The 12,335-nt window shown below is 41.4% G+C and overlaps 1 protein-coding gene across 1 annotated transcript; it reads left to right on the top strand.

Annotated features, from left to right (window-relative positions):
- Positions 1 to 721: 721 nt before the first annotated feature.
- Positions 722 to 5,251, top strand: PIM1 (Pim-1 proto-oncogene, serine/threonine kinase). Its single transcript, XM_070941467.1, has 6 exons — positions 722 to 919; positions 1,167 to 1,273; positions 1,442 to 1,492; positions 1,635 to 2,001; positions 3,439 to 3,615; positions 3,972 to 5,251. The coding sequence occupies exons 1-6, from the start codon at positions 838 to 840 to the stop codon at positions 4,127 to 4,129; spliced, it is 942 nt and encodes a 313-aa protein (XP_070797568.1). The 5' UTR covers positions 722 to 837; the 3' UTR covers positions 4,130 to 5,251.
- The last annotated feature ends 7,084 nt before the right edge of the window (positions 5,252 to 12,335 follow it).

Raw genomic sequence — 12,335 nt, 5'->3', positions numbered from 1 at the left:
ATTTACTCGGAAGAAAGCAGAGTGCTGCACTTGGAAGTTCTGAACAGGATTCCCCCCATCAGAAGCCATGAGTCATTAGGAGGAGTCTTCAAGCAGAGTCGGCGTGGGTGTATCTGCAGCCGTTTCAGGGAGCTCCTCGCCATACGTATCTACGCGTGGCAGGGAGCTCCCTGCCTAAAAACGACTGCACGGTAGGCAGCAGAGATGAAGAGATATGCACCCACTGAATGTTACCCCCTCATGTTCCGACAATGACACAATGGTGAGAAAAAGACGGGCAACCATGAATGCATTTTCCTTACATTAAAAAAAAAAAATCAATCCTCCAAGGACTCCCTCTCCTCGCTGCCTTCTCCCTTTTCCCGCCAAGGATCTTAGCCCTTTCCAGCCCCCTCCTCCCGGTCTCCAGCTTCTCATTCTTACCCTCTCCCCCCCCTTTCCCCCCCTTCTTTGGCGCCGTTTTCTTCCCGCCACGTCGAGCCTCCTCAGCAGTCCATTCTGACGAAGAGGCCCGGCGCGGGCTGCCAGCTACAGCAGGGATTGGCCGAGGCAGCGCCAGTGGGCGGAGTCTTCCCGGACTGGAGACCTGCCCGCCGGCTCTCCCCGGCTCCACCCCAGCTCTGCTCCCTCCCACTTTTACTACAGGCGGCTGAAGCCGGGCCGCCGCGCCACACGGGAGGGAGCAGGCTGGCCCGGCACGACCCCGCCCGCAGCTCCCGCCCGTGCCTAGGAGACGGCAGTTGTGCCGCCGCCGCTGCCGCCGTCGCCTCCTCCTCCTCCGAGACATTGCCGCTGCTGCCAGCCCCGGCCTGCCTGGAACACGCGGACGGGGCGGGGATGTTGCTCTCTAAGATCAACTCACTGGCCCACCTATGCTCGACGCCCGGCGGGGATCTGCACCCCGTCAAGCCCCTGCCAGGTCAGCTGAAAAGAGGACGGAAAGGAAGAGGGGAGGCGGGAGGTTGGAACCACCAGTCGGGAATGGTCGATGGATGGATGGATGGATGGATGGATGACCTGGAAATACCTCGGTTTAAGTGGCTGGATTGGGGTGGACTGATTTTTGTTTTGTTTTTGCTTCTGTTTTGCTTTGCTTTGTTTTGAGGAGGGGGGGCAAGGACATGTCTGACAGGGTTTAAATGATCTTTCCTTCCTGCTATTTGTAGGAAAGGAAAAGGAATCCCTGGAGAAGCTGTACCAAGTGGGCCCGCTGCTCGGCAGTGGAGGCTTTGGTTCTGTCTACTCAGGCACCAGGCTGGCAGATGGAGCTCCGGTGAGTGATGGGTTTCTAGTGGAGTGTGCCCTCTCGCAGCCTCCATCGTTCCCCATTGTTTTTGCCCTTCCCGCCTCCCCAGTAAACTCGCATATTCTCCTTTCTTTAGCATTGGCTGCTATCTATATTCATTTTTATTCTCTCCCCCCTCCCTTCCTGTATTTGAAGGTGGCTATCAAGCATGTGTCCCGGGACCGGGTTTCTGAATGGGGAGAACTGGTAAGTTGTGGGGAAGGGAGGAATGCTTGAGGTTTGTTACTGTAGAAAGATATTCACAGTCAGTATTGGATGTTGAGGTTCAACTTGTATTCCTTCTCACAAATCATTTTTTCCTCACACCCTTTTCCCATTCTTTATGCAGCCTGGTGGAATGAGAGTACCCATGGAGATTTTGCTGCTGAAAAAGGTTGGCTCTGGATTTCGAGGGGTGATCCGCCTGCTGGATTGGTTTGAAAGGCCAGACAGTTTCATTTTGGTTTTGGAAAGGCCAGATCCTGTTCAAGATCTATTTGACTTCATCACAGAACGAGGTGCTCTTCCTGAGGATTTGGCCCGTAGCTTTTTCCGTCAGGTGTTGGAAGCAGTTCGACATTGCCACAGTTGTGGTGTCCTGCATCGGGATATCAAAGATGAGAATATCTTGATTGACTTGAGCAATGGAGAGCTCAAACTTATAGACTTTGGATCTGGGGCACTGCTCAAGGACACAGTGTACACGGACTTTGATGGTAAGTGTTCTTAGTTTTAATTCAAAACTGAGCTAGGAGGTTTCATTTCTGAAACATAGTGTTCCCTAGCCTGTGTTTTAGGTAACTTCACAGCAATAGAACAAGTTCTTCCTCTGATTTTAATGATTTGTCTTTTCTCTTAAGTATATTTGATTCTTATAAACCATTCCCTGCATAAAATTGCTCTTGCCCAGAGAACTAATGCCTATTTGTGGCTAACCTACTGCTGATGAGATTGTTTTTCTATTAAATCTGATGGGCTCACAACCTTACTTAAAAATGTGGAAAGGAAATGCCTTGGGAAAAAAATCTATTGCAGATTGTTTTCAAGTTATGATTACTAATTCACCTGCTAGATATAATGGATGCATGCTAAGCTGCATGTAAAATATTCATGCAATAGTCTTTATGTTTTAATGGTAGTCTAACTACAAGTCCAAATAAAAATATAGATGTCATGTAATTTCTGTGTGGTAAGAGTGAAGAGAGGTTTTTGTATTTTGTCCTTCCCTGTGATGTCTGAATATGAAGCCTAGATGAAAAGGTTACTGTTAAAAGCTGTATTTGCAGACTCACTAAATTAATCATTTCAGTAGGGAAGCTGCATTTTGTAGGGCATGAACGTTGTGAAATTTGATCTAGGAGTGATCATTTTAAAATAACCTCACCTAGGGCTAGAAATGCAAATAAAGGTCTTTTGAAAGCAAGTTTGTAGTGATAGGAATTTAAGCATTCATATTAGAATAGAAATATGATCTGCTTGTGTATTCAAACTGTTCCCAGAAAACAAAACAAACTGCTTGTGTTGCTAACAGACTCGTGGAAGACTTAAGAGCCGTTTACTTCAAAAATCACTGCTGGCTTGCAGCTTGTTTGTGTTTTTTGGTCTGGGTTCCCAAATGGCACGCGCTGCCTTGAATTTTTTGTTTTGTTTTTAATTTAACGGTTAATAACCAGGATGGGTTTGCTGCCTTCTTTCAGGCGCTTTCCCAAGCTTCTAGTGCCCCCTTGTGGATTATGAAGTATCTTTTTACAACTCAAAGTTTGTAAACAACAGTCACGTGGATGGAAACCAGGCAAGCAGCTTTGACCTCAGTATCCTTGCTTCCTGCCAAGAGAGGGAGGAGGAGGGAGAGAGATCAAGCACTACAACAAAGACATCTAGGCAAGAGGTTTCTGGCATTGCACTTACAAGCTGCAGTCTAAATTTTTTTTAAGATATAGGCAAATGATATAAAAGTTCCTTTTAAAGATGAAATACATACTAATCTTTTCATGATTGAAAATTAGATCTTTTTTCATTCCTATGCCTCTTGATTAGTGTCCATGGAGACTGTCGAAATTTATACCTATGTATATCTATAAGATTTAAGAGTACTTGTGTCTGAATTTTGTAGTTTTTTAAATTTTTCCTGATGATCTATCATCTGTTTTCAGGCACTCGAGTTTATAGTCCTCCAGAATGGATCAGATATCACAGATATCATGGCAGATCTGCTGCTGTCTGGTCACTCGGGGTATTACTCTATGATATGGTGTGTGGGGATATTCCTTTTGAGCATGATGAAGAGATTATAAAAGGCCAGGTCTATTTTCGTCAAAGGATTTCTTCAGGTAAGTCTTAATTTGGGGTGAGTGAAATTCTGTCTGGAATGCTGATCACAAATAACTTGTTTAGTATATTGGATAAGCAGTAAGCAATAATATGCACGTGCCACTGTCACATAAAGCAACATCTTAAGATTTGAATTTTTGATGACTGCTTTTAGCCAAGGTTTAGAAGGTAGCATTCCTGAAAACTCAATCTAAGAAATTTTGATTTTACATAACCTTGGCAAAGTAATTAAGCATGGATGAATGGATGTTTCAATAAATAACCTATGGAGATTTTGCAGCAGCATGTATAATGTTCCATTTTGTAGATGTTCTTCATCAGTGAACCTTTGCTAATTTTGTATTTTCTTTTGTAGAATGTCAGCATCTCATTAAGTGGTGTTTGGCTCTAAGGCCTTCTGACAGGCCATCCTTTGAAGATCTTCTGAATCATTCTTGGATGCAAGATGTTCTCCTGCCTCAGGAAACAGCTGAGATCCACTTGCATAGTCTAATTCAAGAATCTAGCAAATAGTGTGTCTCATCCTTCTGAGGAGCAAAACAAAATTTTGCCGTATTTGATCTGGTGGAGTGAAGACTTTTATAGAAATGTGACTCATCTTTTTCCAGACACAGGCTGCCTGATGACTTTCTAAGTCTGAAGAAACCCATTTCTTGTGGGAGAGTGGACTTGCTGTTCAGGAGTCTGACTTATAAATCTTCTCACCACTATATGAATTGGACAAGCCGAATCCTAGAATATGAAATGAGTGGTGCAAAGAACTAGAGATGTTTGGTACAAGAGAAGGGAGAGAGTTAATGATTTGGATCGGCTACCTGCCTTCACTGTGTTACTACTACCATGTTCTGAGTGCCTTCAATTGCAAACTGAGCTGTGCTGGGGGAAAATACTTGAACATTCCTTCACTGCTGCTTTCTCACAGATTTACCTGTCTTAAAATTTATTCCAGTTTCAAAAGAACTACTTCAGAATGAAGGAGATAATATTAGCAACCCTAATTGCTGTCCAGTATAAACTCTGTGTTTGCTTTTGCTGCCTTTTGAACATGAAGGCATCCTCTAGTGCACAAACAATGCAACTGTAAATGTAAATTTGTACAGAATACAAGAACAAAAATTGGTGTACAGAAGATTGTAGTTATAATATTTTTACTTCAGTGTTTTTTAATTTATTTCTAGGGTTTTAAAAATTGAATATCCTAACTGGTAGGATTTTATTTATTTTATTTATGAATCATGCGAATTCTTGGCATACACCTCACTGCTATAGCTGTTGACCTGTTCTGCTATGTTGCATCTACTTCTGTTTCATATTCTAATCCTTCTTTGATTATGTTCTGCCTTTTTGTTTGATATCTTGCTTCTGTATGGAACAGCTGACTGCCCTTCCCCATCACCTGTAAATATTTCCAACTGTTGCTGTTCAGCCTCTCCAAATGTTTGAGACTTTTTAACTGGTGTTGATGGGGAGGATATGTATAAATAGCATGTGTATATAGTGCTGTACTTTGAAAGGGAGCAAGATGTCCCGGACTTCAACACTGTCAAAATTTGTTTAAGTAATTTGGTGTGTAGTCTGCTGTTTTTTTTAAATAGATAATACTGTACAGGGAATTGAGAAATGCTATTTTTTTTATACATGCTGTTTTAAATAAAAATGGAATCACTTGATTTAATCAGTCTACTGGATATTTAATGGTTATATGTCTTACATTCAGTTGTATAAAAACTTTAGTTCTAACTGTATAGTAAAGCACTGTCATCCCTCTGATTATAAACTCTCAGCAAAACAATGATGTGCCTGTGATGACATTTCAGACATAAATTGCCTTGGCTACCAATATTTAGTTTCTATTGCAATACCTTATACATAAAATCCAACCTGATATCTCTATAGTTCTGCGGTATTACAGAGCTTTCAGATTTTTCTTCTCTGTACAGAATATTGACCCTGAATGGTCAATATCCCCTGAGTGGCAGCAGGAATAATAGCATCTAAGAAAGGCCTTGGACAGCCCAGCATAATACTACCAGACAGAAGTTAATTTCTGAAGTTTATCTGCTGCTCAGTTCTGAAAAGACAATGGTTTCCAATAAAAAAGTAATTAACGGAAAATGTATCCAAAGCCAAATGACAATTTAGTATTCATTCTTGTTTACAATAAATGAATGATCTTATAAATGGGCATTCAAATAAAAGACCTATGCGTTATTAGGTCTGGATCTCATTAAATAATGGTTAAAGTTTGTTGTGAGACTTGCCTAAATTACTACGTAGTATGAATATATTTAACAAAGTCTTTCTTTGTGATATGTTATTTTAAAAAACCCTTGAGAACTCTTCATCTTCATTAATTGAAGCTGCTCTCTCTTGCTATTTATTCTAAAACACATCAGGAATTTTTCTGATTATGGATGTTGGTTATAGTTCAGAATTCCTATAATGCTTGACTTGTTCTTCATTTTGTTCCCCATTTTTATTCATGCAAATTCATAAAAATCATTGGCAGGCAGTATTTACATCCCAACAAATTTCTAAAATTGGTCAGGACTATAGTATCCCAGAAAAATATGGTTTTCTTTCTTGGTTAACTCATTGATCAGTTAATAGCATTTCAGCCTTACAAGCACTTATTTATTTTCTAAATAGTAACCAAAATGCAACTTTTTCAATTTGTTTTTCTATTTGTATTTGGACACTTTAATGCACAACTTAGTATTACTTTCTCAGAACTGCACATCAGTTTTATTTAGAAATATTCTTAATGTGCCATTTGAAGTTCAGAATAAATTCTTACTGGAATTGACTACTTAGTAAGAGCATTGAATCAAATGACACAAGAATGCAATGTTCCCTGCCATTTTCCTTCTCTAAATTGCATCCAGACAGGATTTTATTACAGTTATGATTATAGCCTATAGGTATATGTTGCATTGGTAAATGATAATTGAACTTTGGATCTACTTAAAATAAAAAACAAAATAAAACTATATACACTATGTAGCAGCCTATTTGCTTTAGCAATGAAGAGTAATGTTCTTTCCTACACTCAACATGGATGACATCAAGTATTTATATACATTTAAGCTTATAAATGTAAATCTACTTTTGTCTCAATAAATGCTTGTTAAAGAAATCTTCCTACAGCGCAGACAAAGCAAAACCAGGAAATCAAGATGTACAAAAGCAGATTCATTTACGGCTTCCTTCTATGTCTCATTTCTTTTTATTATTAAGATTACGGCCATCTGTGGAGTTTTTGTATGAATAAACAACATGTGTCCTTCGGACTTCCAATTCATTTTGGCAACACCAGCTACAGTATTTGAACTGCACGTTATGTAAAACGTGCATAGGTTTACATCAGCTGAACCGAAGAATACTAACTCCCATGGGTCTGTGTGATAAGATTGCTTACAGAAAGCGTACAACAAATATTGTACATGGCTGCCACGCCGTATTGCCTGAAATGCTCTTTAAAGAATAGATTGCTAGGCACCTATTTTGTTACCTTTTGATATTGAGCAAAACTTTAAAACATCTTTTACATTTGTTGTATTTCTATTGCTATACTGTTTTTTTTTAAATCAACTTCACCTCTTTTATCATTCTTGGATTTTCTTCTGATACCATTTTTATCCTCTGCTCTAATAGGCTGACAGCAATATATAAGAAATTTTCCTTGATAATATGATAGAGGAAAGTAGATATATAGCATCTTTAATAGGTGTCATGTAGTGTATTTGATCCTCCTGTACCCACCCTTTGCTATCATACCCTCTCTGGCTGCAAGTATTATTTAAGAATGGCAAGCGTCTAATTTACTGGTGATTGAGGGGTTTCCAGAGTACCATCAACTTATTTATGCATCATAGAATCAAGAATATAAACCCTGTCAAGCACCTTAGCTATCTCTGTTCCAGAATTCAACCAGACTGGCTACAAGATTGCCTGCTTCATTACAGAGAAATTACCAGGCACTCATTGTAAACCAAATTGTGTGGGGTGGATCAACTTAAGTCTGTCTCCCTTAGAGAGGACAATAATGAGCATTATTCTAGTCTGCCAAGATAGTGATCTAGCCATGCAAAAAGGCTGCTATTAATGTTCTCCATTCTCAGATCACAAACTAGCTGCTGAGGTAAATACCAAGTCCAATGTGTGCTCCTCCCCCAAATGATTGGTGATATGGCTTAAGGCAGGCCTATGGTTGTCATGGCAACCAAGGACTCCCAACCCCTTCCCAGCCTCCAAGACATAGGTAACCCGGGCACATAGTTGGGGTAATTGATTAAGGCTGAGGATCTCAGGGAGAAAACTAGCTAGGCAGCAGGGCATATAGTAAACTAGGACTACCAGCACCTATCTTCATAGCAATAGCACTTAGACTTATATATATACCACTTCATGGTGCTTTACAGCCCTCTCTAAGCAGTTTACATAGTTAGCATATTGCCCTCAACAATCTGGGTCCTCATTTTACCCACCTCGGAAGGATGGAAGGCTGAATCAACCTTGAGCCTGGTGAGATTTGAACTGCCAAATTTCAGGCAGCCGGCAGTCAGCAGAAATAGCCTGCAGTACTGCATTCTAACCACTATGCCACCTTGGCTCATAGAGGACCTCACACCCAGCTACTGAGTCAATGAGCTGGTCACCATCAGATTCTTACAGATTATTAACACCAATCCTCTTTACCCAGGAATTGAGATTGGTATGCAACCAAATCCCCAATGAGGCAAATTTCCAGTTCTCAGCACCAATATATGTAGGAACAGAATTTATATAGAGGTCCCAAAGATGCTTTTCAAAAGGCAACTGGAGGGGCAAACTGTGTGCACATGTGTATGAGTGCTGGCACAACTCTCACCAAGTTGAGCTGCACATGTGAGTGCATGCATGCATGCCAGCCAGCCACTCACACTGTCCAGATCCCCTCTTCCCCTTCCCCCCACTGCAAAGGTTGAGGACTGCTGTCCTAGTTCACCTGGGACTTTCTGTCTGCAGAAAGGAAGATGGCACAATTCCCAAATCTATTCCCAGTTCCTCTCAGTTAAAATGTAGCTCATTCAATGAAGTACCTTTAGTATTGCATACAATATAACTATAATAGAGTATTAAGGACAATTAAATCTAAGTCCTTTCTGCATAAACATATCCAAGTTCCAGACCTTTTAGTAATGTTTAAAAAGCAAACAAATCTCTATAAAAATTACCCTCCTGGGCTGTCCTTCACTTTTGCGTTGGGTAGATGCCAGTAGAGCTTGAATAATGATTGGTTCAAATCTAGTCACACCCCTGCTACTTGAGCAATGTGAGAATGTGTACCAGCACAGCCAGTCCTTTGTAAAGAAAGTCTTTGAAGAAAGCTTGAGAAGTATGTGAGAACAAAATGTAGACCTCCACAGTCAACCCTCCTCCACAGAAAATAAAAACTACTGCTTTGTTTCCTCTTACTACCTATATGTTTGCCTGCTATAAAGACAATAGATTATTATGGTTCATCGCACATCCAAATGTATAGATTGGATTTTGGCATTTTAACCTACCCATCGAGTTCTTCCCAAGGATATGGAATAGGCAGATGTTGACATTTGATGGTGTTTGAGATGTCACAGGATGTACCATATTTTTCGAACGACACATTTCCCCCCCAAAAAAACGGGCCTGTTTTTGGCCTCCCGAACCCTCTGCGCATCCCGTTTTTGCCCTCCTCAGTTTCCAGAAGCACTCTGCAGGCCAAAAATAGGCCCATTTTTGGCCTCCAGGGTCCCGTTTTTGCCCTCCTGGCATCCAGAAGTACTCTGCAGGCACTCTCTGATGCCAGGGAGGGCAAAAACAGGACCCTCAGAGGCCTCTGGAAGCCAAAAATGGGCCCATTTTTGGCCTGCAGAGTGCTTCTGGAGGGCAAAAACGGGACACGCAGAGGCAAAAAACTATTTTTTTCTTGTTTTCCTCCTCTAAATTCTGAGATTGCACCCAAGGCACCGATTACTACTACTATCTTTGGGGGGGGGGGGGGTTCAGTCATTTTATTTTTATTTTCAGATCTTTGTATATTGTTACCTTCTCCAGTTCCTTCTCTTCTATTCTGCTGTCTCCAGGTACTGTCATGTCCACTATCCAGACTTTTTTTTTCTCTTTCTTATAGATAATGGTTAAGTCTGGGGTGTTATGTAGCAGGTGCCGTCTGTTTGAATTCTAAAGACCCAGAACAATTTAACTTCTTTATTTTCTATGACTTTCTCTATTTTATGGTCCTAGCAGTTCTTGCTTGCAGGCAAATTGCACCACCTGCTGCCCACTTATAGGAAACATAAACTCGTTCTCTTTGGTGTGACTTTTTTTTCAACAACAGGAAATTTTTAAGGGGGCCAGTTTCTTTTTGAAGTGGAGGACACTAGATAGGTCACTCTAGGGCAGGGGTCTGAAACCTTAAACACTCAAAGAGCCATTTGGATTCATTTCCCACAGAAAAGAAATCACTAGGAGCCACAAAACCTGGGTGGTCCTGGCCAACTCAACATCACTCACTCCTACCCAGTCACATGACACACACACCCCAGCCACGCTTACCCAGATTTTGTGGCTCCTGGTATTTTCTGTGGGAAACAGGTATATCTCCCTGTCTCTCTCTTTCTCTGTCTCTCCCTCTCTCATCTCCCCCTCCTCTCTGTCTCGTGTGTGTGCATGTGTTCCCTCTTGAACAATTTCCAAAAACAGGTGAGGGTTGGTGTTTTTTTCTTCTTTGTTGGGTGCTTTTTACCATATTTAAATCAAGAGTCATTTCAGGTTCCCAGATAAATGAAGCTCTTTCATCCCCCTGCTGTGGCTCCCTGTCAGCTGAATCCACCACTGGTTGGCCCCACCCCTCGCCCTCCCCTCCCAGTCACTCCTCGCCTGGCCTGAGAAGGTAAGGGCGACGGCGGGCGATGGAGAGTCACTCCATATTCCAGAGCGGGAGCGAAGAGCCCCTGTACTTGCCATATCTTGCAGGCGCTTCTTCCGGCACTTGTTGGTGCTGCGCACACTTTGGTCACTCGGGGAGATGCACAACTTGCTCTCCACCCCGGGACACTGGCTCAGCCTGGCTGCGGCCGATGCCGTTGCTGTTGCCACCTCCATAGCCTGCCCGCTGCTCTCACAGTGCCTTGCGCAGCAGTTAAATTTAGCACACTTCACAATGGGGGAGATGGTGTCCCCTCCTCCTCATGCAGAGCATTGGCCGCAAATGGGCTGAGACAGTGTCTTGTGGCCGAGAGCAAGTCATGCATCTCCCCGAGCGACAGAGGTATTCATAGCACCAACAAGGGCTGGAAGAAGTGCCTGCGAGATATGGCAAGTACAGGGGTGCTTCACTCCCGCTCTGGAATATGGAGAGAGTCTCCATCCCGCGCCGTCGCCCTTACCTTCTCAGGGCAGGCGAGGAGTGACTGGGAGGGGAAGGCGAGGCCAGCCAGTAATGGGTTCAGCGGACAGGGAACCACAGCAGGGGGACGAAAGAGCCAGATGCGGCTCGGGAGCCGCAGGTTGCAGACACCCGCTCTAGGGAGAAGGAAAACTCACTTATTCGTTCAAGACAGTTCTTCTAAATCAGTTGCAACCCGGATCTGTGTGGCTGAGCTATCAGGTACTTTAGTCTTCATTGTTTCTGGTAAACTCAAGGTTGGTGTGAAATAAATCTGTTGCAAATGTAAAGTAAAATCCACACAAGTATTTGCCCTCCAATGTGAGTTGGATTACCATTCATTTTCTCAGCCAGCAACATTGCATCATAGGTAGCAAAAACACAAATATTTTCACATGCTTGACTCATATACTTCTAAGTTTACAGCATTCCTTGTATACTTATCCATAAAAATATTAAACAACATCACACATCCTTATCTTTCATGCTAAGTATTCCATTTATTCTCACATATGTTCAGATTGCCTTTACTACATTTGTCCTTACCACATTTGGCAACCAAACTCCAATTCGATACTCACATAAAACATTTTATAATTAAAAACTATTCATTTTGTATGCTTTTCTAAATCAATACATGTACAATAGCCATTCTTTTTGTCACCTTCATACTTTTCTCAAGGATCTACTGAAATGCAAAACCTTTTCCATATTCTGTACTATCTACCTACCATAGCATAAAATCACATTGCACTTTCAAAATTCTGCATGGATTCACATTTCTTTGTCCGCTGAAAATAATTAATTCAGCAACAGGAAAAGTATTTTTATAGAAAAGCTAATCATTTCGAGGGGATTACATTTTGCCCTTCCTTCCTGGACTCTGTCCATACTGAGAATTGAAGTTCAAAAAATATAGGAAGTCAAGGGTTGCCCAACAGTACTGTATCTTGTATTTACCATATAACATTTTTTTTTATAGTACATCCTGCCAAAGGGAAAATAATTGTTAGGAAAATATTCTAAAGGATTACGTACCTAATCCTACTATTTACATTTCTTTTGTAAATAACGCATATGTTGTATTTATTATAAAAACATAAGACTATGTGAATTTGACCTATAGAAAGCAAATTAGTTGATCTAAATTAAGCATTTAGCAGTAAAATATTCCTATTGTGTCTTTAATACAGGTAGTCGTTGACTTACAATCACAATTGAGCCCTATATTTGGTTGCTAAGTGAGACATTTGTTAAGTTAATTTTGCCCCATTTTACGTCCTTTCTTGCCACAATAGTTACATGAATCAT

Source organism: Pituophis catenifer, unplaced genomic scaffold, assembly GCF_029215685.1.
Source record: "Pituophis catenifer annectens isolate HBS135680 unplaced genomic scaffold, rPitCat1.0.hap2 SCAF_3, whole genome shotgun sequence".
NCBI lineage: Eukaryota > Metazoa > Chordata > Lepidosauria > Squamata > Colubridae > Pituophis > Pituophis catenifer.
Note: the sequence above shows the minus strand (reverse complement) of the source record. Positions and strands in the feature narration are given on the sequence as shown.

Bases quoted from the DNA above. Each gene is read 5' to 3' on its own strand.
- PIM1 (XM_070941467.1), top strand. From the start codon at position 838: ATGTTGCTCTCTAAGATCAACTCACTGGCCCACCTATGCTCGACGCCC. The intron at 1,274-1,441 runs GTGAGTGATGGG...CTGTATTTGAAG, and splicing joins GGCTGGCAGATGGAGCTCCG to GTGGCTATCAAGCATGTGTC. The intron at 1,493-1,634 runs GTAAGTTGTGGG...TTCTTTATGCAG, and splicing joins TTTCTGAATGGGGAGAACTG to CCTGGTGGAATGAGAGTACC.